Consider the following 23,915-nt stretch of genomic DNA (forward strand, 5'->3'; position numbering starts at 1 on the left):
GCGGATTCGAAAAGACGGATCACGCTTTCTCGCAGTGCAAGGTAGCTAACTGGACTAGCTTCTTGTTAACCCCCCCCCTCCCTTTTCTCGCTACTGGCTCTCGGAACTAAGATACATTACGTAAAATGTTAACCGAGGACCCCAGTTTACATCAGAGTTGTTCAATCATAACAGTTGTGATGCTCCTTTCCGAAACTCGGACATTCGCACACTCTAAAAAAAGGTGTCCTTTGAGTGTTCTTTGCCACGCATGTGACTCTCCCATGTATAACTCTCTTTAGAGAGTCGTGTTGACTCAGGAGAATGGTGACGTACACGAAACTCCGAAAGAGAGTTAGCGTTTCAGAGTTATACATCCCACTACTCTCCTAAAGGGAGTCAATGTGCCTCTCTAAAGGGAGTCATACATGTGGGAGTGACATGTGTAGCAGCAGAGTGAAAGGACACCTTTTTGTTTTATTAGTGCACGGACGAAATTGCGGAGATGTACGGATGAATCCTATCAGTGGCTCCTTTATAACAGGGCGGTTGCCTGTGTGCCACTAAGCCGGCCGAATGTCTTGTCTACTTCAGTTAAAGCGATCTCCCTATGAAAAAAAAAAAGATAATAAATTCACAGCCCAACTTTCGGCCCCTCACAGCAGAATGACCTTATATTTCCCGCTATTTGTTTTGACCTTTCTCTCTACTTTTCAGCCACCAATCCTGTAATCGTGTATTACTTATTTCAATAACGGACGTGTTTACCGTTCCATTGTTGTGCATAAAATCCTAGGCTTCATGTAGGCTAGTGCCCAAACGTACTCCCGGGTGGATATCACCACATTCAAGTAGAACATGCCCCGTCGTTTCCATAGATTTCCCACAGCATGCTTATTTTTCTTTTTCTACGCGTTCTAAGGCAACCCGACCTCGCTTCAAACAGCAAGGTGCCTCCCCTTGAATTATCGTAAAAAGCCCCAATCCTCAGTTCGTATTTGCCATTACGGTAGTTACCGAGAGCCGGCTTTTTTTCCCATCGCTGACAACCAATAAATCCTCTCCGCATCTCTGACTTTTCGCTTAACGCTATTTGTAGCTATGTCGCTTACACTGCCAGCCGTATGCATGCTGGTGAGTCCCCTAGTTCTTTTTCTCCACTGACAGTCAACGCTCTTCCTACACAAATACCGAAACACTTTCTATGTCCATCTACTGTCCTTCATGTTCCTTAGCCTCTCTTCGAACATAATTTTACTCTGCGCTTCCCTCACCTCAAACTTATTCATCCCATATCGCCCTTTACAGCCTCATTTGTCGTCATCCCGTGAGCGCCCAACACGAGGTGTACGTCCCAGTCCTTTGATTCACGTCCAGTCCTGATTGCACGTCTGCTTCATGCGCTCCACTGAGTTCCCAAATGTAAGCCCCGGAACCATTACAACTTTGCATAAACCTCGAAGCACCTCGTATCTGTTGTATCCCCATAACGCTCTGTGCTTCATTATTGCAGCATTCCTCTTTCCCTTTGCTATTCAGGCTTTTTCCTGTACCTTCATGAATCTTTCACTATCATTTACTCATACTCCGAGTTACTTGTATTCTCTTACCTTCTGTAGTTCCTGGACATGTATTGACATCATCTGATCATTGGGATCATCCATTACCATCAATTCGCATTTTTTAAAACCAAATTCTAGTCCAGGAGCTTCACCTTCCCTTCCACATATATCCGCCAGCCGGTGTACATCATCTGGCCTTTCCGAAATAATACAATATAGTATATAAAATAAACCTGGAAGCTGCTGCTCAATCATCACGCCGGCCTGCACGTGTGACAGGTTAAAACCAATATTGCTACCTTCTAGCGTTTTTTCCATCCTCACCATGTGCAGCATGAATAGCAGCGGGGACAAAGGACATACCTGCGTCAGCCCCTTGCTAATAGAAACGTTTTCTTTTCTACTTCTTTCTTTCCATCCTACGCGAACTGCATTTTCTCGGCATATCTCCCTCAAAAGTTGTATGCAGTCGTCTCCTATGCCCACTTCTTTCAACGTATCCCACAAGATTCCCTGATTAACGTACGCCAAAGTGATGCATAGAGTACATCTAACCGACGTGCCAACTGGGAGCGACGACAGAAAACACACTTCGCTTCATTTTTCGCCGTCACTGCGCGAGTTACGACGGCACAAATCGGCGAAGTACACACAAGGAAAACACAAGATTTAAGTGGCCGTAGTTTCGTCGGCAAAAATGTAAAGCCGCAAATATGATCCCACTGCTAGCTTCATCAAGCTTGGAGTTTTTTTTTTTTTTTGCGACGCAAAACTCAAGCAAATTTCATTAATTATGCTCGGTTACAAGCTAAGAAAAAATATCAGCACCGCCCACAGCCATCGCCGCCCCTGTCACACAGAGAATTCGCATAAATGCTACCCAATAGCTTTGACTGATTTTTGTGACGTTAAACGCTTCTCGAATGGCTAAGATAGTTGACTTTCTCATACCAACCCACGCTTGTGTCGCTGGTTTTCAGGTCGGAAGCTTTAGCGTCCTCATAAATTTCGTCACGAATTCTGACAACGCCACTCAGCCAAACGTAATGTTTTGGGTAGTAACCACGAACCTTTAGTACCTAATATGTGTAGTATTTACATTAGCCGAGAAAAAGTACTTACGGTACGAGCGGAAACCAGCTAGCACGACTGTCTCTTACAGGCGAAGGGCATGTGCTCCGCGGTTGTGCGGACGGAGCTGCACTGTTTTCTTACGTTGTAACCGAATATAGTTTCGCTTTTCACTCGAATGTGGCACCACAATGAGCAGTTTTCCGCGATATTGGTTAATGATGTCTCCTAATTTTGATACCTGCATCCTATGGGTAGTTTCACAGATCGTTAAACTCTGGTTTACATTGCCCCCATCTCGTGCTCCTCTAGTATCCTTAAGATGCAAATGAATAAGTGGCTAAACGAAATAAGGCTAAGGAGTCTTCATAAAGACAACGGAGCGATATCGGTGTGTGTCTGTGGTATGTGCCTTATTAGGGGCGAGGACGTCGACCGAAACATGGTTGAGGCCCGCGACTTGCTCAAGATGCCTCTGCTGAGAGACCCCGGCGCTCCGGCACCCGAACCCAGCTGCCGCATTCTGCAGGACATTCGCAATCGCGCCCCGTGTCCGTGGTGCACCACTGTCCAGCGATACTGACAGGTTAGAGGCAGATAACATAAGAATGCTCGTTTAGAATACAGAGGCATCGATTCGTAAAAGAAAAGCGATAGCTGCGTTTGCATATTGGTTTTGATTTTACTTAAAAAAAAGAGCGAACGTTGATTCTGGACGGCATGCATGAGCGGTAGATGCTTGATACGTATGGTTCGTGTTCTTTCTTTCTTAGATAGTTGTTTCCACGCGTAAAACTTTAAAATAACTTTTATTAGATCATTATCATCGCATACCTAACCTAAGACATTCAAAGAGGGAGCAGCGTGTTTATGGCCATATTATGACTCTTCATTTTTCTTCATTGCTATTTTTTAAAGATAGTGATCGATGCTCTGAATCTCAATGGGGGGGGGGGGGGGGGGCGCACTGTCAACATACTATTCAAGAAAAAAACAGGGTGCTGCTTCTAAAACACGCGGGCACTTTCATTCATGTCTCCGGAATTATACCCTGAAACCAACTGTAAATTATATGATGATAGAGGATGCACCATACAGCATACACTCTGGGATTGCCAAATAGTTCAGCAGAGAATTGTAGTCTCCCCGGATGAACAAAGGCTGCGGTGGAAAGCCTCACTGACTAGCTCTGATCTCCGGGGCCAACTTTGGGCGATCCAGCAAGCACAACAAGTCCAGAAGCTATCGAATGACAGGGTCTCTCCACTGCCCCCTCCTCCGCCTAGAAACAGGCCATCAATTCGCAGGATATTTAGTTAAGTTGTCTCACTAACTTTCGCTCATTTAATCAACACTGTCAGTGTTACAAAGCCACAAGTGATACGCATGTGTTTCAGCGTGTAATCGGACAAGAAATAAACGAGGCTGATATTCATCGCTCGACGTGTCAGCAACTGCTGCAACACCTTTTAAACTACGGTAATCCACGAAAATCACTCACTGATGTTACATCATTACAATCTTCAAAGCGAACATTTTTTTCTCTCTTTTTTCAGCGTCGCATTGTTAGCCTATCATTTCTGCACAAAATATATCATAGTTCTCCCAATCAGGCACCTTACATCTTACCACCAGCCCGTATATATCTTCCTACAGGATATTCCTAATGCGATGCTCACCCCCCAAACACGCACTCACATCTGGAAAGGCCTTCCCTACGTCATCGTCGCCAACGCCAACTCACATGCCTTCATTGACGCTGTACGAGCTCCTTACGCATCCTGAGCGATCAACGTGTCATATTTTTCGTACACCCACACCTTATATAATAACAACCCAGTGGGGTTCTCAAGGTAATAAAATAAAATGAATGAAAGCGTTATTACTGCCTCATTAAGCTTTAAACTTGAACTAGTAAAAACTAGGAAGAGGCCGGTATTAAGTAACGCACAAATCTGCATCCTTTCGAAAGAATGCGCGCATAATTATAATTTAGTAACGGGTGTCGTTATACTATTCATATTTACGTGAATGATTACACTAGCTGTAGTGTTAACTTTTTCTGTTCCTGCAATACCAAGCGTAATTTTCGCGGAGTTCCAACGAACGTAGTCAGCGCCTCCGGAAAAAAAAAATGTTTCAAATGGATCACAACGTTCTTTCAAATCTTCTTTTTTCTCACCTAGAGCTCCCTACAAATAAATAAGTGAACAAGCAAAGGAAAAATCACCTATTCATGTCAAGTGTATATGCTGACACGCGCGCTTGTTTTTCTATATGAATGTTACAGGGCTTCGCCGACCAAAACTGTTACATCCCTTATCTGTTGCTTGGCGATGGCTGTTTCTAATTGTGTCAGAATAGTCTGGAATGTTGTCGGCTGTGCTCATCAAATTGCATGCCCGTCGCGCTCACTGGAGCACACACATTCTGAAATACACGTGGCCACCAGCGATTGCAGTGGAATGTACAGTCGCCATCACGCTTAGCGCGAACACGGAAACGAGTGCCGCACGGTGCTTTCAGCCAGCGGAACCTACCCATACCGACACAAAGATCTGCACATGCCCACTTGCGACGTGGGTATTTTATTATCGCGTGCATCGCATCATCGGTGAGCGCACTCACCGATGACGCGATGCACGGTATAATAAAATCGTACAATCGTACGAGTGCTGTATCGGTATCAGTATCAGAGGCACGCCTTAGTGGACGGCCCTGGAAATTTCGACCAGCTAGGGTTCTTCAAGGTGCGCTGACATCGCACAATACACGGGTCTCTAGCATTTCGACGGAGTCGAAATGCGACCGCCACGGCAGGGATCGAACCCGCGACCTTCGGGTCAGGCACTCACACTCTCGAAGAAAACAGAAGAAAAAGGAAGAGTCAGAAGACGACAAAGAAAGAAAAAGGAAAAAGACAACAGAAATAATAAAGAGAAGATAAAGAAGAAAGCATACGAAAAGAAGTTGAAGAATGCATAGCGAAAAGAAGTTAAGGAAGAAGCGTAAGACGCGGAAAAAGATGGACAAGAAGAAAACTGCTTGCCGATTTGTTGACGTGCCTAAACTTGCGATAATGAAAATACTAATTTATATTTGAGTTCTAAGGGTTTGTTAAATTTTGTTGATTTATCTTGACAAGTGTAAACCTACATCAAGTGCCTTTATTTCTGACTGTCCATATCCTTTTCTTTCTTTTTTATTTCCAGCCAAAGTGCGTACGCTGCCCTCTACCAGAACCGGCTAAGATTGGAGACGTTTTCACACTTAGAGGGCAGATATCGCCGTGGGCCGAGAAGTGAGTATATTTACTACAGTATATGGCATACGCATGCATTGCCTACGTTGTGGGTGATCCTCACTTTCTTTCTTGTATGCAAAACATCAAAGCCAACATAAGAAAATGCCAAGAGCAGGCTTTCACAACGGCGCCACATAAGTGGAACACTTGCTTGATTTGCGGCGTCCGTCCACGAACAGAATAAACAACGTGACCTCCCCCGAGGAAACGATGACGTCAAAGATAGCCAAAATTGGTCTTTCAGCAAATTTTTCTTTTAGCCAAGTCTGGGTGCTCCGCTGGCGCGGTCACGCGTGGCAAGTACACTCTAAGAAAGAAATACGCGTCCTTTGACTCATTTCTTAGAGCTCTGACTTTCCACGTATAGGAATCTCTTTAAAGAGACACGTCAACTCTCTTGGGAGAGTCGTGTGACCCACAAGACCGTTAAAGTGTCTCTTTAAAGAGAGTCATGTACGTGGCAAATTATACCTGGCGACAACTTTCTGTGGCAGCACAGCTAAAGCTACGTGGGCGGAGCTTCTGCACATGTGTTACTACGCCAAGTAGTCCGTTCGCGGGCGATTTCGGTTTTGGTTTCGCGAGCGCATAAAACATGTGCGTTTCCACACGAGTATTCATGGCTCATGATGTTATTTGGGAATTTATGCAGATAGTTTATTCACAGATGTAGTCGAAATCTACCACATGACTTGATATACTTAAGCATGCAGCGCAAATACCTGGAATCGTTGCTGAGCTCTTCTGCAAATCAAATTATATAACGCTAATGTGCTAGCGGTTCAAGTCCACGTGCAAAGCGAACTCCATTTAATATTGTTTACATTTATTTTTTGGGAAAGCGATAGAATATTTTGTATTGCGAAGGAACGCAGGAATCAACTTTACTAAAGAAGTCGGTTTTACTTTTCAAAGAACAAAAAAAAAAAGAAGCCACGGGCCAGCAGTAACTGCGCAATCAGAAATCTTACGCAAATGTAACAAGCCATTTTCTGAATTTCGGTGCACACAGGGTCGACATCGTTGTTTTCCTACATTTGGAGACGCTGTAACTTTCTGGAGACGCTCACGTTATTTTGTCAGGGGACGCGAAGGCATCGAAAGGCAGCAGATATCTTGGCCACGACCAGTCAGGAGCGGGCGTCTCACGTGTTTGATTATACAAACGGGTGAAACACGTTCCTCACTCCCGTGGTCAAGAATGCTTTTTTTTTTGCAAATTGAAAATCACGCTGTCAGTCGTATAACAGACATGAACGCGTCTGCTGCCGAGGCAAAGCTGTGCATGGGTGATTTTGCCACCGTAAATCGCTCTCATTCAAAACGCCAAAACACCTCCCGCCGTAGACGCCGACGGGCACGGTGTTAGACGCAATCTTTGGTGCGACTGTATCAGTAATAGTAGAGAACCGAAATACCGACCATGTATGCAACGCATTTTATGAAATGGGCCACTTATTTTACGTACTGTTTTCAGTCGCAGTTTTGCTTTCAAGCGGCTCTTCTTGCTGAAGACTTGCAGGTCACCGTCGTCACTGTCAAGGAAGCTATCGAGATCAGAGACCCACTTGCGATGGTGGCATCACTTGCACACTTCTTTCTCGGTGATAGTATGGGAAAATCAACAAAATAATTCACAACGCAGCGCTGTCTTCGTTTTTTCCTGGTCGATGAACACAGATCACCTAACGAACACGCGCTTATGCTCACTTGCAAGCTTCGATGTGCATCTGTTGCAGCCGAGCGACGCCATCGTTGTTGAGTGGGGACGGAAAACGTGAAACGGACACCAGAAAACCTGAAAACTCGAAAGAGCGAAATTGCTAATCCTTTACGGGATTATCATTCTTACTTTCAACGCAAGCAATCTTGAACGTAATACCTATTTCTTTTCTTTTTATGTTTTCTTTTATGCTACGTATTCTACAAAAGCTAGCTTTCGCGGACTACATACAGAAGCGGAGTAAAAAAGTGCGTGGTTCGGTTGCGTAGCCTTCGCTGTGCTGCCACAGAAAGTTGTCGCCAGGTATAGGACTCACCGAAAGGAGTCGCACATACTCTTCTTTCTTTTTTCTTAAGAGTGTATGGGTCGACCGCACATTGTGAGAACACCCGAGGAGCAGCGCGCTTACGAAACGCAGGCCCTGGACCGCTTCCGGTTTCCTGCGCTGGCGTAGCCTAGCAGGGTTGGCGGGGAACAAAAGCCTTGGCGAGTAGCCCGTAGAGTTTCAACACTTTTCTCCCTGTGTCTAGCAATATATTTGACTTAAATATTCTTCTAAGCTACACAAAACACTAAAAGAGTTAGTCTTTAACTATAAGCGCCTTTCTTTTATGTGAAACTGGAAAAAGAGTATTCCCTTACTCTGGCAAATATTAAAAAACGCTTTACGCTTCGGTGTTGCATAATAATAAATGAGGTGACCGGAAGTTTCTTGGGGTACACTACTTGCTCCTGCTATCGCAATCTTGAAACCGTCTAAGGCAGGAGTGCGCCCGTCAATTCCGCTGGTCATCCACTCTCACAGAGTGGAATGGATGGATGGATGAAGGAATTTTATTGAGTGGAATGACTACAACTTTTTTGTTTGCGTACTTAGTAAGCGATGATGATCGGCTTAATCGTCGTTACAGTCATAGTACTTTTGAAAACCAAGAAATGACGTTTTGGTGGCTCACAAGAGCGACAGGTCTGGATCAATAACTAGAAGAAGACGACACGCGAAGACAGAGAGAATGATGGGCGATCTGAAAGGTCATTTGACGCATCACTGTGTTTGTGTTCTTTCCCTACAATCGCTAAAAAAACGGAATAAAGGGCTTGTTCCCTAGCGACCACCCTGTTGGGCGTTTATTACACCCCGTTTCATCCATCGTTTTTATCGTGGTCGTAAAATTGCCTTAACGGCTGTCTTGACTTCTTTCGTGGCCCAATGGAAAGAACTCTCGTTACTGCATCACTCTGGCTGGTCCTGGTAGACGACGTCAAAATTTTGACGCCGAGGCTTTTTCGTGCGGGAACTTCAATAGAGAGTTTTAGAACAAGGGACCCAAGACACAGGGTCCCCAAGCTGTGTTGGGTAGACTGCTCTGGAGTTCGGAGGAGCAGCAGAGTTTGAGGGTCGGGTCAAACGCACTGCACGCCACACGTGGCAAAATTAAAATTTTGCGAGACGTGGGCCATACTGCGCCGCTGCCCGCGCCGCGTCTGCGTCGTCTCGCTGGCGACCCACTTTTTTTTTTTTGATTTTTGGGTCTTGGGACAATGCGAGCTCAAGAACGCAAGAATGGCTTGGGTTTTGCGCATGCGCCCAGGCGGCTCGCATGTTTCTAGGGTCTCCAAGGTCCTTGGGTCCCCAATTCTAAAACTCTCTGTTGTGGCATCGCTGCCTGTATTTTATTTTCGCGTTTTTTCTCGTTTAGCAAGCATCTTGGCGTGTCGAGAGTGGTCCTTTTGGTGCCGTGAAAGGGCAATTTACTAATACGAGACAAACCGTTTTGAATATAACATAGAAAAGAAGCGTGGGCTGCTCACGATACCGTGGGACACGGTTTGCGAGCTTGTGCCGCCTACTCACACCAGTGGTTTTTACGTGAGTCTTTCAAAAAAAAAAAAAAAAACTACGCGAACTTTACGTAGCTAATATAACGCATAGGTAAACATATATAATTACTTAGATTATTTATTTATTTATTTATTTATTTATTTATTTATTTATTTATTTATTTATTTTGCTACATGCATCACCTTTGCAGGCATTACAACAGGAGGGGAGGGGGCATATAAATGAATGGATGGAAACAACTTTATTAGGGGCATATAAATCTCTACACAAATTTCTATTCAACTCAAGCACACTAAGCGTGGTAAAATTCACCGTTAGACTCTAAACAAAATATCTGACAGAAGAGCATTCCAGTACCTTGTGGTTCGGAAAAAAAAATTAATATCGCAAGACATCACCTCTGAAAGGAAGTTCATAAAGTTTCAAGCTATGCTCCCTTCTGTGGGTGGTATACGATGGGGGCTTATTATACCTTTCTCGATCAATGCACATTTTAGAATAACATATACTGTGGAAAAATTTTAGTCCAAGGTGCTTCCTTTTGTTCCCCAAATTCTGCCTTTGAAGCTTATTTTTGCCTTGAGTGCTTTCTGTTTCAAAATAACGAAGTAAAGATTTCCCATTTCCACAGACACCGAATCGGCCGCGTTGAAATGAACAGTTGAAAAAAAAAATTCTTCGAAATTACCTACTTGGAGATATTCCGCGTGTTGGCGTTTTAACATCGAAGACTGCCGTGCTTCGAAAAAAAATGGTACAGAAAACGAGCTTCCTTTTTAAACGGAGAAAAGGGTCCTTGACCGTGAATGTTTGAAATGTCAAGGTAACATAAGATAAAAAGAAAATTGCTGCACCCTTCACACGTCAGTGAAGGCTCTTGACCTTTGCTGGCTGGCGTGACGCGAAACGGCACAGTGCGAGTAAACATGCAATGTAAATATAGAAAGTATCGACGAAAGTTCAAGTCGGAAAGAGGTCAGAGACGCCCTTGGCAATGACGCGCGGTCTTAATTCCGCTCTTTCCGTCATTCAAACGTCATACAACGATGCATAGTCGCGTGACAAGGCGCCACTCTGAAAGTGCGGCTGTGTTATCGAGGCTCGGTCAGAGAGGCGATGTTGTCTTACGCACGACGCGTCTTCGGAATAACAAGCTTGGACATGGTCCATTCTCATCGTGTTTTTTTCTTCCTCGTTCTTGCATGCTTGCTATATTTTTATGGTGCGGGCAGAGGCTTTCTTTTCATTACTTTACACCTCACCATAAATAATGTGAGTACGCAGCGCCACAATAGACTGAGAACGTTCACGACCTAGCCCAATAATTCATCGCCTTTTTGAAATTCAGAGCAAGCCTGTACTGCCGGGTGAACGAAGCGACAATCGTTGAAAGAAAATCGCACACACGCGAGAATAGGGGGTCGAGAATGGCAAAAACTTTTCGGTACGAAACAATGTACGAACAAGCCGAAGTTTGCAGTCTTTCAATACAACGACTGGCACGACAGGCTTTCGAGTGCATTGTCCTTTTTACACGCGCGTAACGTCACGAGATCGGAAAACAGAACAGTAGATAAGAAAAGGAAAAGGAGGAGCCGCTATCGCAGTTGACATTGAGAGAAAAAGTGGATGGGCAGGTCACGTCACGAGAAGGTCTGATAAACAGATAACCGATGGTCCATTAGAGCGACGGAATGAAGACCAGTAGATGGGGACAACGGCCAAGGTACGGTCAGTGCAACTATGGTCAGACGCAGCGTCGAAATGAGAAAACTTGCAGGCGTAAATTGGAATCGGCTTGCGCAGGACAGCACGGGCATAGCCGTGCGCAGGGTTCCCCATTAAGGGGGGGGGGGGGGGCAAAGGTTCATCGCAGCGCCCCCCACCCTACTAAGTCAATGTATGGGGAAGATTTCGCGCCCCCCCCCCCCCTCTTAGATGATTAGGGGGGGCGGCCGCCCCCCCCCCCCCCCTGTGCGCACGCCTATGAGCACGGGTTCAGGATCGTTGAAAGAGGCCTTCGTCCTGCGGGGGACATAATATATGCTGACAACGGCAACGATGATGACGATTTAAACTTTTAAATTAAATTTGAGTTGATTTTATTTCCAACAATATAAAAAATGTTTAAATTGTACTTGTGGGCTAGTTGGTTGGTCATATTCACGATAAACAGCAGCACACACCGGTTCAAGACAGATACACAAAACACGAAAAAAAGGACGACTCTAGTGTCGTCCTTTTTTCGTGTTTTGTGTATCTGTCTTAACCCGGTGCGCGCTGCCGTTTATCGTGAATAAAAAATGTTGGTGGTAATGGGAACCGCGCTGAGTGAACCCCCCTCAACTTTGTTGACGGTGGCTGCTGTCCACGCGAACACACAAGACAGCACTTATATATCTAGTCGGCTTATTAAAGTATGCAGCACCACGTAGATGTATTGGTTGCCTCTACGTTCGCCGCGAAATAGCGCATTGTAACAACAAATTGCGCCGAAACGCCACCACACGAATATGCGTTATTCAAGAATCAACAAGGCTCAGCTTTCTGTGCGATATGCGCCGGCATGTCACGCGTCTTCTCTATCGACTTTTCAATGTGTAAGTTGCGCCGATCTCTGAGACAGCGCATTTAGACAGTACGCTACGATCGGGTCATGTCGATTGGCTGGGTCACTCGGTAGGAGGCCAGCTGTGGTCTCCATATTTTGCCGTCCCTAGCGTGTTTGCGGCTGTGCCGGATGTAATCGCTGTGCTACAAAATACGCCGCATCATTGGCTGTCGGTCGCGTATAGCCAGTACATCTATAAGCAACCATATGTTCTACATATGATTGCTATTTGGTACAAGCTGTGGAATTAGGAATAGCAGGGCGCGCTTGTCCAGCCTGCGTGAAAAACCTTCCTGCGTCTACACAGCATGGCGTTTGTGTTGTCTTGACTTCTCTCTCGTGTCCGTGTTTGCACGCCTACCGTCTATTATCATGCAACATGCTGGATGGTTTTCCGGCAAGCATAACCTTTCGCAACAGGCTTATGAGATATGTATCGTCATAGGCGACCTATCTCCGGCTCAAGTCTCGTTCACACATGCGACTGGCACTGGTCGTGCGAGCCAAGTTAGTCGCAAAATGTTCGCAAATGACCGCGTTGGTCGCAAAGCGACTACATTGGCTCAGTCGCTTGCGCTGCTCGATTTTTCAGCCGCGCGACTGCAGTTGAACCGGCCACATACGCAGGAACAGGACGTCGGCTTATTTTGCAAGGGTAGCATCAATGTGACCAGACATGAATTCTCTCTGTCGACGGGTATAAGTCGCACGCAGGTGTGAACGTCGGTCGCGTAGGGTTGCGTTTTGGTCGCTAGTCCTAAACGGTCGCGCGTCCGGTGCTGGTTGCTAGAATGAATGAGGCCTTAAGGGCTCATTCACGTTTGCGTTTAGCACCGGCTGCGCAACAAACTTCGCCGCAAATGGTCGATTTTTAGACGAAAAGCGACAGCTTCGGCTCAGCTTTGGCTTTGGCACCGACAGTTTTGGCACCGCTGCAGTGTGATTGCAGTAGCAAAGCTAGTTGAACCAATCAAATGCGTAGGAACGGAACGCATGCATGTTTTACGAGGTGATGGCATTGCGAGCAGACTTAAACCGCATCGCAGTCGCCAGAAACATCGTTCGCTTTGAGTGGCCTCTTGGTCTCCAGTCGCAAATGGTCGCGCCAACCTTTCAAGTCGCCGTTGCGAATGATACCTAAAGGCTCATTCAGACCTGCGACTTGCGCCGGTCGCGCGAACACTTGCGGCCAAAGACCAAGAAGCCACTCAAAGCGCCCGATGTTCACACCTGCGTGCGACCTGTAACCAACGCCACAGAGAATTCACGTCTCCTTACATTGTCACTGCCGCGTAACATAAGCTGACGTCCTATTCCTGCGCATGTGATTGGTTCAGAGGTTTGCGACTGCAGTCGCGCGACTGAAAAATCGAGCAGAGAGGGACTGAGCCAACGCAGTTGCCTTGAGACCAAAGCGACCATTTGCGACTATTTGTTGCTCGCGCGACCGGTGCTAGCCGCAGGTGCGAACGAGCCTGAAGACTGACAATCGAGTTACACGCGGGCGTGGTTCCCGCGAGTGAAAATATGTCACACTTATTTTCTTCGTCGTTCAGATTTGTACTGAACCTGGCCACTGGCCCGGGCACGGAGGACGACCTGGCGCTGCACCTGAACCCGCGCTTCGCCGAGGGCGCCCTGATCCGCAACTGCCGTCGGGGCGGCAAGTGGGGCGACGAGGAGCGAGAGGGCGACTTCCCGCTCGTGCCGGGAAGCGCGTTCGAGCTGCGCGTGGACGCCCTCGAGGACGCGTTCCGCGTCACCGTGGACGGCAACACGCTGTGCGACTTCGGACACCGCATGCCGCTCAAGAAAGTCAAGTACCTGGTCGCCGAGGGAGACCTGGTCGTCGACGACGTGCGCGTAGAGTCGGACGATGTGAGTGCGGGGTCTCGCCACGAGGCATATAAGGTCGATATATTTTACATGAACTTGCATACTTAGCTTTAAATCACAGATGAAAGTGTTTTGCGCTTACCAGTGCTTGTCCGTTGGTCTATTTTGTTTCGGAAAGTCGAGTTTTATGCATCTGATAGTTTATTGTAACACTTGGGCACTATTTATTACCGAAATTTAGTTTCATTTTGCTTTCTAGGAGCTGCTGCCAGAACGGCGTCGCTTATAATAGAGAATTTCAGTCTACACTGTGTTTCCGAAAGCCTCTGTGCTTTTTAAACATGCACTGGTCCATAAGTTCCTTTTAGCCGGCAACACACTTTAGTTTTGGTCATCTATGACAATTGCAATCTCGAAAGCAATAAAGTAAATGTAAGGTCGACAAAGCCGACTCACGTGTTCTCCTGTGCACAACTCAGGTCGAGAAGCTGCGAGAACTGGCGGACAACTGGTCGTTGTACATGCCCCCGGAACCACCCCAGCAAGTCCTGCAAGTGGTGAGCAACTCAAGGCAATCTCAGAGCAATTTGGCACAAGCCATATTGTATAATGTCTCAAGCAATGACGTAGCCAGGGAGGTGGTTAGAAGAGTTCAACCCCTCCCCCTCTCCGTCAAGATTTTTGCACTTCGTATGTGCACACACATGCAAATACGCGCACGAACATGTACATGAATAGCTAGTAAAACAGAAGGTACCTAAGGACTAGAGTTATTCTGACCACACGCTGTTGCGCCCCTCCCGCCTAATAATTATTGGCAGCCTCCTCTGAGAGCAGTCTATAACACGTTTTTTTTTTTTCGCGCCATATATTTCCATGTTAAAATCGTTTATATTAAGTCAGTCTGCTGTCTGCTGTGCACCAACGGTATGAAATATGCGTTCTGTAAATTTTATGTACCCACTTTCTTATTTTTGTATTGTAATCCTGCCTTTCCTATATTCAGTGTGCTTGTATTAATTGCATTCTAGTCTATATCTGCCCCTACTCTAACTTTTTTAATTGACTTTGTATTGCCTATTGTATGTATAGCCCTTCCGTATTTTTGTTATTTCTTTTATTGCCTTCCTGCTGTGCTCCAGACGGATAGCAGCAATATTGTGAGTAAATAAAAAATAAGCATAAAAGAAGTCGTGTACGTCCCCCTCCCCGCCCCCGACCCAGAAAAATATTTTCTGGCTACGCCTCCGGTATGAACAGTGTTCGGACTGGTCAAATTTTGGTCTGCTGAAGGTCGCGGGATCGAATCCCGGCCGCGGCGGCTGCATTTTCGGTGGAGGCGAAAATGTGTAAGGCCCATGTACTTAGATTTAGGTGCACGTTAAAGAGCCCCAAGTGGTCGAATTTTCTCTTAATCATATCGTGGTTTTGAGACGTTAAACCCCAGGTATTATTAAATTTAGGTCTGCTGCTTTCCGAAGTAGCGCGACTATCCAACATCTGCTACCGAAACGTCGTTCGTTACCTTTAAGAGTAATGGAGGTGCGTCCATCCTAAAGAGAGCTATTGGCGACATATGTGGAGGATGAATGATGGCGTCCGTGACTCATCATTCTATAGAATTCAGTGTGATTTAGTTTTTTTTTATTTCGTTGGATCCCGCTGTTTTCTGTAACCTAGGTGAATAACATTGTCATAGGTCATCGGAGCTATTTATATTCTTGTGCATCAACCCCTTCTTACTATTTATGAATAACTAAGCTCATTAACCATTTATTGCAGGGTGACGTGGTGCCGGAGCTAATGTCAGAGGCCCAGACTTACTACGAGCCAAAACTGCAACTGGACTCACCGGTAAGTTAACTGTCACAGCTGGCGTAAATGTAAGTTATAATTGTTTTCTTTTAGCCTGAATAATGTATACACTACTAAAAAAATGATTCACTTCGTGAACAACTTGTGACCCTAAAGGGTAATCGCGCCAACAAAAGTTACCGCTTTCGAGTACACAGTTTTTTGTCGTATTCTACTCATTATTAAGATGGGCTCGTGTTGGTATCATTGCTTGAATGCAGCGGGAACTTTGCGGAACAACTGTTATTCGACTTCTTCAAAAGTTTAAAACGGAGAAAAAAAAAATTCATATCCGTGTATAGCTCAAGTTCGTTGACAGCTCCAGTTCCAACTCCTGTAGTTCTTTTCTTTTTTTTCTTTTTTAATTAATGCATTAAAAAAAGATTGGCGTCCACTCGCGGCGCCGGCTACTCCTCTCGCATGATAGTCATCGTCTAAAAGTTGTCAACAATCACAAAAATCGACAAATAAACTCACGGACGAACATTCGCGTACACAGCCTCAGCACCGCAACATAAACGTTCACGAAACGGGAGACATCACAAAACAATAAAGTTCACAGAACGGACACGTTAACACAGCAGATACTGGGCAGTTGCAGATGAGGTCTTTCTTGATTGCCCCACTCTAAATACAACGGTGACAATACAACGCGGACACAAATGTGACATGTAAACACGAGAATATAAGCATCAAGTAACAAGGAGTACCTGCTATTTCGGAGGAAACATTTTCTGGATGACAAATAAGTATATAAAGTAGCTGTAGTTACCTGGCGGAATCGGCTGCAGGTAAATGCCCCAAATTTGGTTAATTACCTCTGATTGCATACGTCTTTTTCGCCCCGCCATCTTCAGAATAGAATTCAATATGGCTCTCTGAGAAGCACATCTGGGTCTCTATTTTAGGCAAGGAACCCCCGAAATGTGCTTTAATCATATGAACCATATAATTGACGTTTGGAGAATAACGTGATGCTCTATTGCACAAGTTGTTTCCCTCTTTAGATTTTTTTCTTACAAGGGCACATGTAGATGTAGAGCTGCGTAAGCTGGTAGCTATATGTCGATGCATCGCTGTGTCTTACACGTTAATCTATTATCGAAAGTGTATATGGACCGTGTATGCAAACAATCTATACTATGTACGCAGGCGAAGCCGCTGTGCCAGCGGCTGCCTGAGGTGATGGCTCCGGGCCGCCTGGTCATCGTCTCCGGCGTGGTGGAACCGAAACCTTACAGGTATGCGTCACACATTCGCTGTTCGTTGTTATACATGAAGCTTGGCTTCTACGGAAAAAAGAATAGGAGGTGACCCTGAACCTTGACTTACGTGTCTGCAAGTGGCACTAGCACGTCGGCGTTCGTGTGTCGTGGTGTATTCCTTGGGTTAACCTTTTTTTTTTGTGCTTCGTCGCACTGCCGAAGCGGATCTCAGAAGGCCATGTTGAAGGAAGTGCGTAGTTCAGACCTGCTCCGCCAGATGTCGCAACGATCCCGACTGCTCAGAAGAAAAGCGTCTGCTCTACATATGAACTCCTTCAATTAGTTTTTATTGATTAACCTGGCATATAACTGGCCCTGAGAAGAGGCCAATTATATGAGAATTGGCCCTTATATTAAATAACCCTATGCTCCCATATCATGTCTATCTAATGTAACACTTAACTTGAAACGGAACCATCGATTTCGTACCAGTTTTATTTTTTAGAACACTTTTTCTGAATGTTTGGAAAATCGGAAGTAAGTGGTCGACCGGAAGCTCTTGAAAGAGAACAAAAGAGTGTCGCTCGGTGCTCGTGCCACCAAAATAAAGTACTGCCGACGATATTACCGAGCAATACGATGGTTGGAAATGAAAAGAAAAGCAATATCAAAGGCTATCCTAGAACGATTTCATTTTTTCTGGCCATGTTTCCCAGTAGGCTGCGGGCCAGTCGATTAACGAAAGTTTAGTTAACAGTCGCCTCCCACTCTTCCGTGCCTTATATACAACTTACACAAGGGACGACCCAATATGTTACGTGTGTATGTGAGAAGGAGGCATACGCGTCTTGAAATATGATAAAACTGTTCGTGAATTCGAACCGTGCCGAGTGTTTTATTTTCCCGTAAAGAAAAATATCATTGAAGTCGCGGTGAACGTAAAAAACCCCGCAGGTTCCACGTGAACCTGCAGACCGACGTGGGCGACACGGCGGACATGGGACTGCACCTGAACCCGCGCTTCGACACCTCACCGCGAGGCGTGGTGCTTAACTCCCGGGACCGGGACCAGTGGCAGCAGGAGGTGCAGGTCGCCGGTAACAAGTTCCCATTCACCGAAGGGTCGCCATTCGAGATTCAGGTGCGTGTTTTACTGCAATAGCAATTATATGGACTCTCGAGGAGATTTTTTGCCGTTGCCGTCATGTTCCTTATAAAGTCCAAATAGATAACATCGCCCGGCGCATCCTATGTTCTATGTGCGAGCGAAAACTTGCGAACGCTGCAGACGGGCGCGGCTGAAGCAGAGATGAGTTGCGCCGGCCGGTTTCGTCAAGCGAAGAAGCGAAATGCTAGAGGCCCGTGCGCTTTCATGGCATATTCGGTTCGCAGCTCTGGTCCCCTGGCTCAGAGTCGGCGGATTCGAGCGCAGCTCGCAATCTGAGCGGGAGGTGCAGTGTACCAACCGAATACATCAGCGACCTAGGACCAGCGCCTGCAGCGCCACGGCACGGACAGCGCGGGAAGCTACTGGTAAACAAACAGTCGTACGCGACGTCGACAAATGGCGACGTCCAGCTCTGAAGTACCTCAACGCAGTGACAGCTCCGCGAACTTGTTTGCATAAATGTTGTGAGTGCCAGCTTGAGGGCCTTCGGCTGCGAGGTGCTGTAAACGCAGCACTAGTGCTTTAGTAGCCGTCTCCGCTTCGACATGGAGCATTGTTGAATGCATGAAAACGGCACGGACACAATCCAATAAACCCGCCCGTAGCTTCGAACAACGTTTCGCTTAGAAACTCCCGAATGTGTAGGAGGAGGAAATAACTGTATTCCGAGTCCTGCGAGTTGTTGTAGGCGGGGCCTAAATGCTAAATAAATGCTCGCTGGCTCTGTCACCGGTCAACAACCGCGGAAACCACGGCGTTTAGTGTCACGTGACATGTCCTCTCGGCCAGACCGCGCCGACGCTCTCACCTCGAACTCAGAGTGGCAGAAAGCGCTCTTAGTCGGAGGCTGATGCTCTGAATCGACCATCCGAACGTAGTCCGAGCGCTCCTATTTCTACCACCCGAACGGCGCGGCCACTTCTCAGAGCCCTCTATAGAGCGCTCGAAAACGGCCATCCGAATACGCAACTAGGTGCGCGTTGTTAAAGAACCCCGGGTGGTTGAAATTTCGGGAGTCCTGCACTAAGGCGTCCCTCATAATCATATCGTGGAATTGGGACTTTATTGCCACCGAGGTGAGAGCGCGATAAGAAAAGTCACAGTTTCGCCGCAACGGCGAAAGCAATGAATGCGATAGCGACAAATTGGAATGTAACGCGAAGAACGGAAAGCAGCTCGAAATTGCCAGCGCGTCGCTCGAGCCCAAAGGACGCACGAAAAGAACGCATACAGGACGAGCACGAACTATCACGCGTCACAGCTCGAAACTTGAAGCGCACTGCTGAAACATAAAGCAGGACCCACGAAACGAACGAACAGGTACGCACAGGAAGAGCGCGAACTAAATGTCGCAGTTGTTACTTATTTCTGTTTGAACAGCGGGCTCCTTTCGCAAACGCGGCCGCTGCAGCGAGCGAAGTGACCTTCGTACGCTCTGTGACTTCAGCGCGGACATCGCGGGGAAAGCACAAAACATACAAACTCCCGCTCCACCCCATCGCCCGCCCCCTTCTTTCCTTGAGACAAGCGCACGAAGATGACCACGCCCTGTAGGGCGAAAAGCCTCGAAATTTGCATGAGCGGGGCGACGACCTTTAAAGCGCGCCCAGCGCCCAGCGCGCATATCGCGTCATCTCGCTGGTGAGTAAGAAAGCACGCTGAAGAAATGGTGTTATAAATAGCTCGCCGTTAGCATGCTGAAAGACGCTACTCTCCGTGGCTTAGCCGTCTAACGCCGCGCGTTTCGGAGCGAGAGGTCGGCCGTTCGATTCGATTCTGCTCTCCGGAACAAATTTCTGAATTATTTTTCTTTGTGGCTTTTCTCTCTCTCTCTCTCTCTCTCTCTCTCTCTCTATATATATATATATATATATATATATATATATATATATATATATATATTTACATATATGCATATACAGTGCATGACGGCGGTGACGGCGACGGCAACAAATCAACTGAGACTGTCCATATAATTTCTATCGCAACAAAAGAAACACAAACAGCGCAGAACTAACGCGCCTACCAGTTGGCGTTTCTTTCCATCGCCCCTGTACGTTACAGCGTACAGCTTCGTGTCGCTATATATTTGCGGCTAATACGCGCCACTTCCGCTTGCTTCATTCGCAGATTCACTGTCAAGAGGACAAGTTCCGGGTGCTGGTTAACGGCACCTACCTGGCCGACTTCCCGCACCGCATCGACTGTTCGCGCATCGACTACGTCTGCGTCGACGGCTCGATCATCCTCGACCGCGTCGTCTTTGCCTAAACACAGAGCTTACACGCAAGGGATACGCGCGAATATTCGTAACGACAACACGACGTGACTCAAGATTATTTCTGTTAGAAACGCCACCGGGTTCGATATACGTCTTTGAGGACTCGCTGTACACCGCTGCATTGCGCAATGGAGCGAAGCCAGACTACCAGACTTAAACGAGCGAACCGCCTCGTTTCGATGACCGGCCTGAAATGCAGGTCTTCGTCAAAAAGCATGCGGGCTACGTTACTTGTGAATGCCGGGCTGACTACATAATGTTTTAGGAAAGTTCTTGCGCCTGGCAGGCAGTAAGCTCTAATACCGTAGGGAGCCAACACTCTCGTTCACACAATCCAAACGTATTGTGAGGAGTGTCGGGGAACCGCCCCACACGGCCTAACAACGTATGTGGCGAAGGCGGGCATTTGCCGGTATATCTTGCGGAAGGTTGTAAAAGTTGTCTGCATATGACACGGTGAATAGCCCTTACAGAAGTTTGAGCAGTACATGACACGTTAATTGACTTTAAAAGGAGATATTCTGGCAGACCCGGGTCTTTATTGACATGGAGGAGCTAGAGTAAGGGCAAAGTACGTAAGCATTTAGGCACAGGTCGCTATATGCACCAGACCAAATGGCCCGGAACCGGCCTTAGTTGGCCCGCATACTTTTGTCGACGAATGGACATGGGCTGCATGCATTTTCGCGGTAGTCGCGAACCGAAGAACAGTTGTGCCTTACACACATTGTGATTGTTTTGTCACTTCTTTAAATCGTAGCCAGACGCAGTGTGTACGGCGATGTTAACGGTTGTTAAGTGCTGGAAATTGCTGAAGGGACACATTAACGGCGTGTTCGGAACGAATATTCGCGCAATCTTAGCCGTAACTTAAAGAGTCCGAGTTGCTAGCTTTAGTTTTGGTATTGTGTGTTGATACGTTTTAGTACACTTATAAAAGAAAAAAAAAGCACACAGATACCGATAAATCCACCTGAAGTGCTACACTGTCACGCACGGTATAACTCGGCAGTGCATCAAAGCGTTCCGCGCCATTGTTTTTTCCCGTACTGACGCCAATGTCTGCATGTTACTGCCATTCAAGTTACGCCCCAAACAAGTACGGAGGTGAGCAAGACGGCGTCAACTCTGCATTATAATATTGTTATTATTCACAGATGAGACGTTAAGCGTTTTGTATATCTTCAAAACTTTGATCCTTGTAGACATACGAGAGCTTGTGTGGCTATTAAATAAGCGGTTTTTTTACTGCATGCTGCACTGTTTAATTGGCTTGCGGTATGGGTAGTTATAGTGACATAGCTAGCGGTAGCTGAAGTGTGAGAAAGCTATTGTATAACATGGCGTTTTACAAATGTTTTGTCAAAGCTGCATTTCTTTTGTACCGCACATATGTATACTTGCAACGCGATGATGGTTAAGTAACCTATACTTCATGTTTTTCATTGTCTATACACTACAAGGACGCGTTTCAGGTGCAGCTTTCAGGTCGAACTTCACTAACAGTGATCGCGTTACTTTACGAGTTATTGTACACACGAAATAAACGCGCAAGTGCCTTGTGTGTTGAGATTAACGTAATCCAGCGTCGGCTTATGTGCATGTAAAGAAAAAAAAGTGCAATAAAATTATTTTTCGCTCGTTTCAGAGATCTTCTATCTTTCTTTTCTACTTCGAGAATACGGATGCATAAATAACTTTGAGAGCCAGAAAGCTCTGATCGATCAATCCCCGCGAGCCGAAGAGGCTAGTAGAGCTTCAGATCGAGGGGCACACCATACCGCCTAAGCCCTCTCTCCCATACAACAAATAGTGTTTATATACAGTTGAACCCGTTTATAAGGAATACTGGTATAGCGAATTATCCGTTATAGTGAACGAAATACGGACTTTGGTTGGCCACGGTTCACTTCAGCAGCATTAATCCTTTTTATAACTAAACCGAAACGCGAGAACCACCGCAATATCGGCAGTAACGAAGAAATATTTGGTTCTCGCGAAGCTGAGAACCCGAAATCCGGCATAAAAAGCAAAATTAGTATCGGAATACAATTTACAAGCACATTTTTTAAATGCGGATGTTACAATAAAAATCTGGTTATAAATCTGGTTAAAGAAGTTGCAGAAATTTTGGTCGTCCAGAGCAAAAATTTAAAAAAATGTCTCAGTTTAATATGCCACAAAGAGGCAGGCAAGGATTACTTCGTGCACAGCGGATCTAAATCCTAGAATCACTGGGAGACTAGCTCCGGTGGCCTCCATCTCCCTTGACCTCCACCTACCGGCCTCAAGCTCGCGGCCCCCACCTCCCTTGATCCCAGCAAGGACAAAAATAATGTCTCGTCTCTCTCACTCTCTAACGCACGAAAACATGTCGTTGCAAAAACAAACGCGAAGCAATCAAGGAGAAACTCGGGCTAGCTGATGCTCGTTCATAATTGACAAGATACAACGCTAAAAATGACGAGGACAAAGAGAAAAGGGAGGCTCACGGCCAGAGCGCCCATTTCGTGACGCATCGTCTTCCTCCTCGACTTTTCGGTGTTGTCGCTTGACTAAATTCGAAGCAGTAATATTATTCGAACAGTGATAATCGCTCCAGTATTCTCAGACCATCCCCAACCACGAGGGCTTCTCTCACTCAACCGAACGGAGTAAAGCGAATGCCCCTCGATTGAGAAACGCACCACACTTTCCTAGAATTGCCGAGGGGCGCCTATGAAAGACCAATAAATTCTAAGCGCACATACAGACGATGACAAAGAACACGTAAGACACACAGGCGCTATGTGTCTGTGTGTCTTGCGCCTGTGTGTCTTACGTGTTCTTTGTCCTCGTCTGTATGTGCGCTTCGAATTTATTGGTCATGTCATACCAACACGCCCAAACCACCACAATTGTGGCCTATGAAAGCGCAGTGTCCACTTATGCCGAGAGGCGGAGCTGCCGTCGACTTTCAGCGAGTCGATTTTGAGTGATGAGTGGGAGAAAGTCCTCGAATACGGGTGTGAGCGGCTCTTGGGTGGCCCATGAGCCCCGTTTACGCGGCGCCGGACATAGAGAGGCTTCACGTTACGAGTAACTATTTACATTATGGATGCGAAGGGTGAAGGTTCGGTCCCTGCCGGCAGCAAGTTGTCTTTTCGTGCGGCTTACTTTCTTCACGTCCATATCCCAATTACTACAATAGGCTTAAAACAGCACAACTAACGCACCCTCCCTTAAAAAAAAAAACAACGGGTTTAGACAGTCTATAGACTTTCTACATACATTTTTTGTGCGGGCTATATCTTTCTCGGCTTCATTTATCTGCTGGTTTTCACTGGGGTACTACTTTATGGAGTGACAGAAACGGGTCTCAAGAAGGAGTATTTTAGGCTTGTTTTTCTTTCTTAAGAACACAGAAATAATGACTACCAACAGACAATCAAGCCAAGAAAAGTACAACGGACGCTCTTTGTAGCAGTCATCCCATAAA

At 46.3% G+C, this 23,915-nt stretch overlaps 1 protein-coding gene across 1 annotated transcript in view; it reads left to right on the plus strand.

The window, feature by feature from the left end:
* LOC119373287 (galectin-4) overlaps window positions 1-22,086 on the plus strand; it is an 85,130-nt gene extending 63,044 nt beyond the window's left edge. The window contains exons 5-11 of the mRNA XM_037643311.2: window positions 5,825-5,913; window positions 13,650-13,971; window positions 14,409-14,486; window positions 15,712-15,783; window positions 16,936-17,024; window positions 17,943-18,129; window positions 20,287-22,086. Of these exons, the coding sequence (XP_037499239.1) occupies window positions 5,825-5,913; window positions 13,650-13,971; window positions 14,409-14,486; window positions 15,712-15,783; window positions 16,936-17,024; window positions 17,943-18,129; window positions 20,287-20,427 (978 nt within the window). The 3' untranslated portion in view covers window positions 20,428-22,086. The remainder of the gene's footprint in view (window positions 1-5,824; window positions 5,914-13,649; window positions 13,972-14,408; window positions 14,487-15,711; window positions 15,784-16,935; window positions 17,025-17,942; window positions 18,130-20,286) is intronic.
* The last annotated feature ends 1,829 nt before the right edge of the window (window positions 22,087-23,915 follow it).

This window comes from Rhipicephalus sanguineus, chromosome 11, assembly GCF_013339695.2.
Source record: "Rhipicephalus sanguineus isolate Rsan-2018 chromosome 11, BIME_Rsan_1.4, whole genome shotgun sequence".
NCBI classification, from domain to species: domain Eukaryota; kingdom Metazoa; phylum Arthropoda; class Arachnida; order Ixodida; family Ixodidae; genus Rhipicephalus; species Rhipicephalus sanguineus.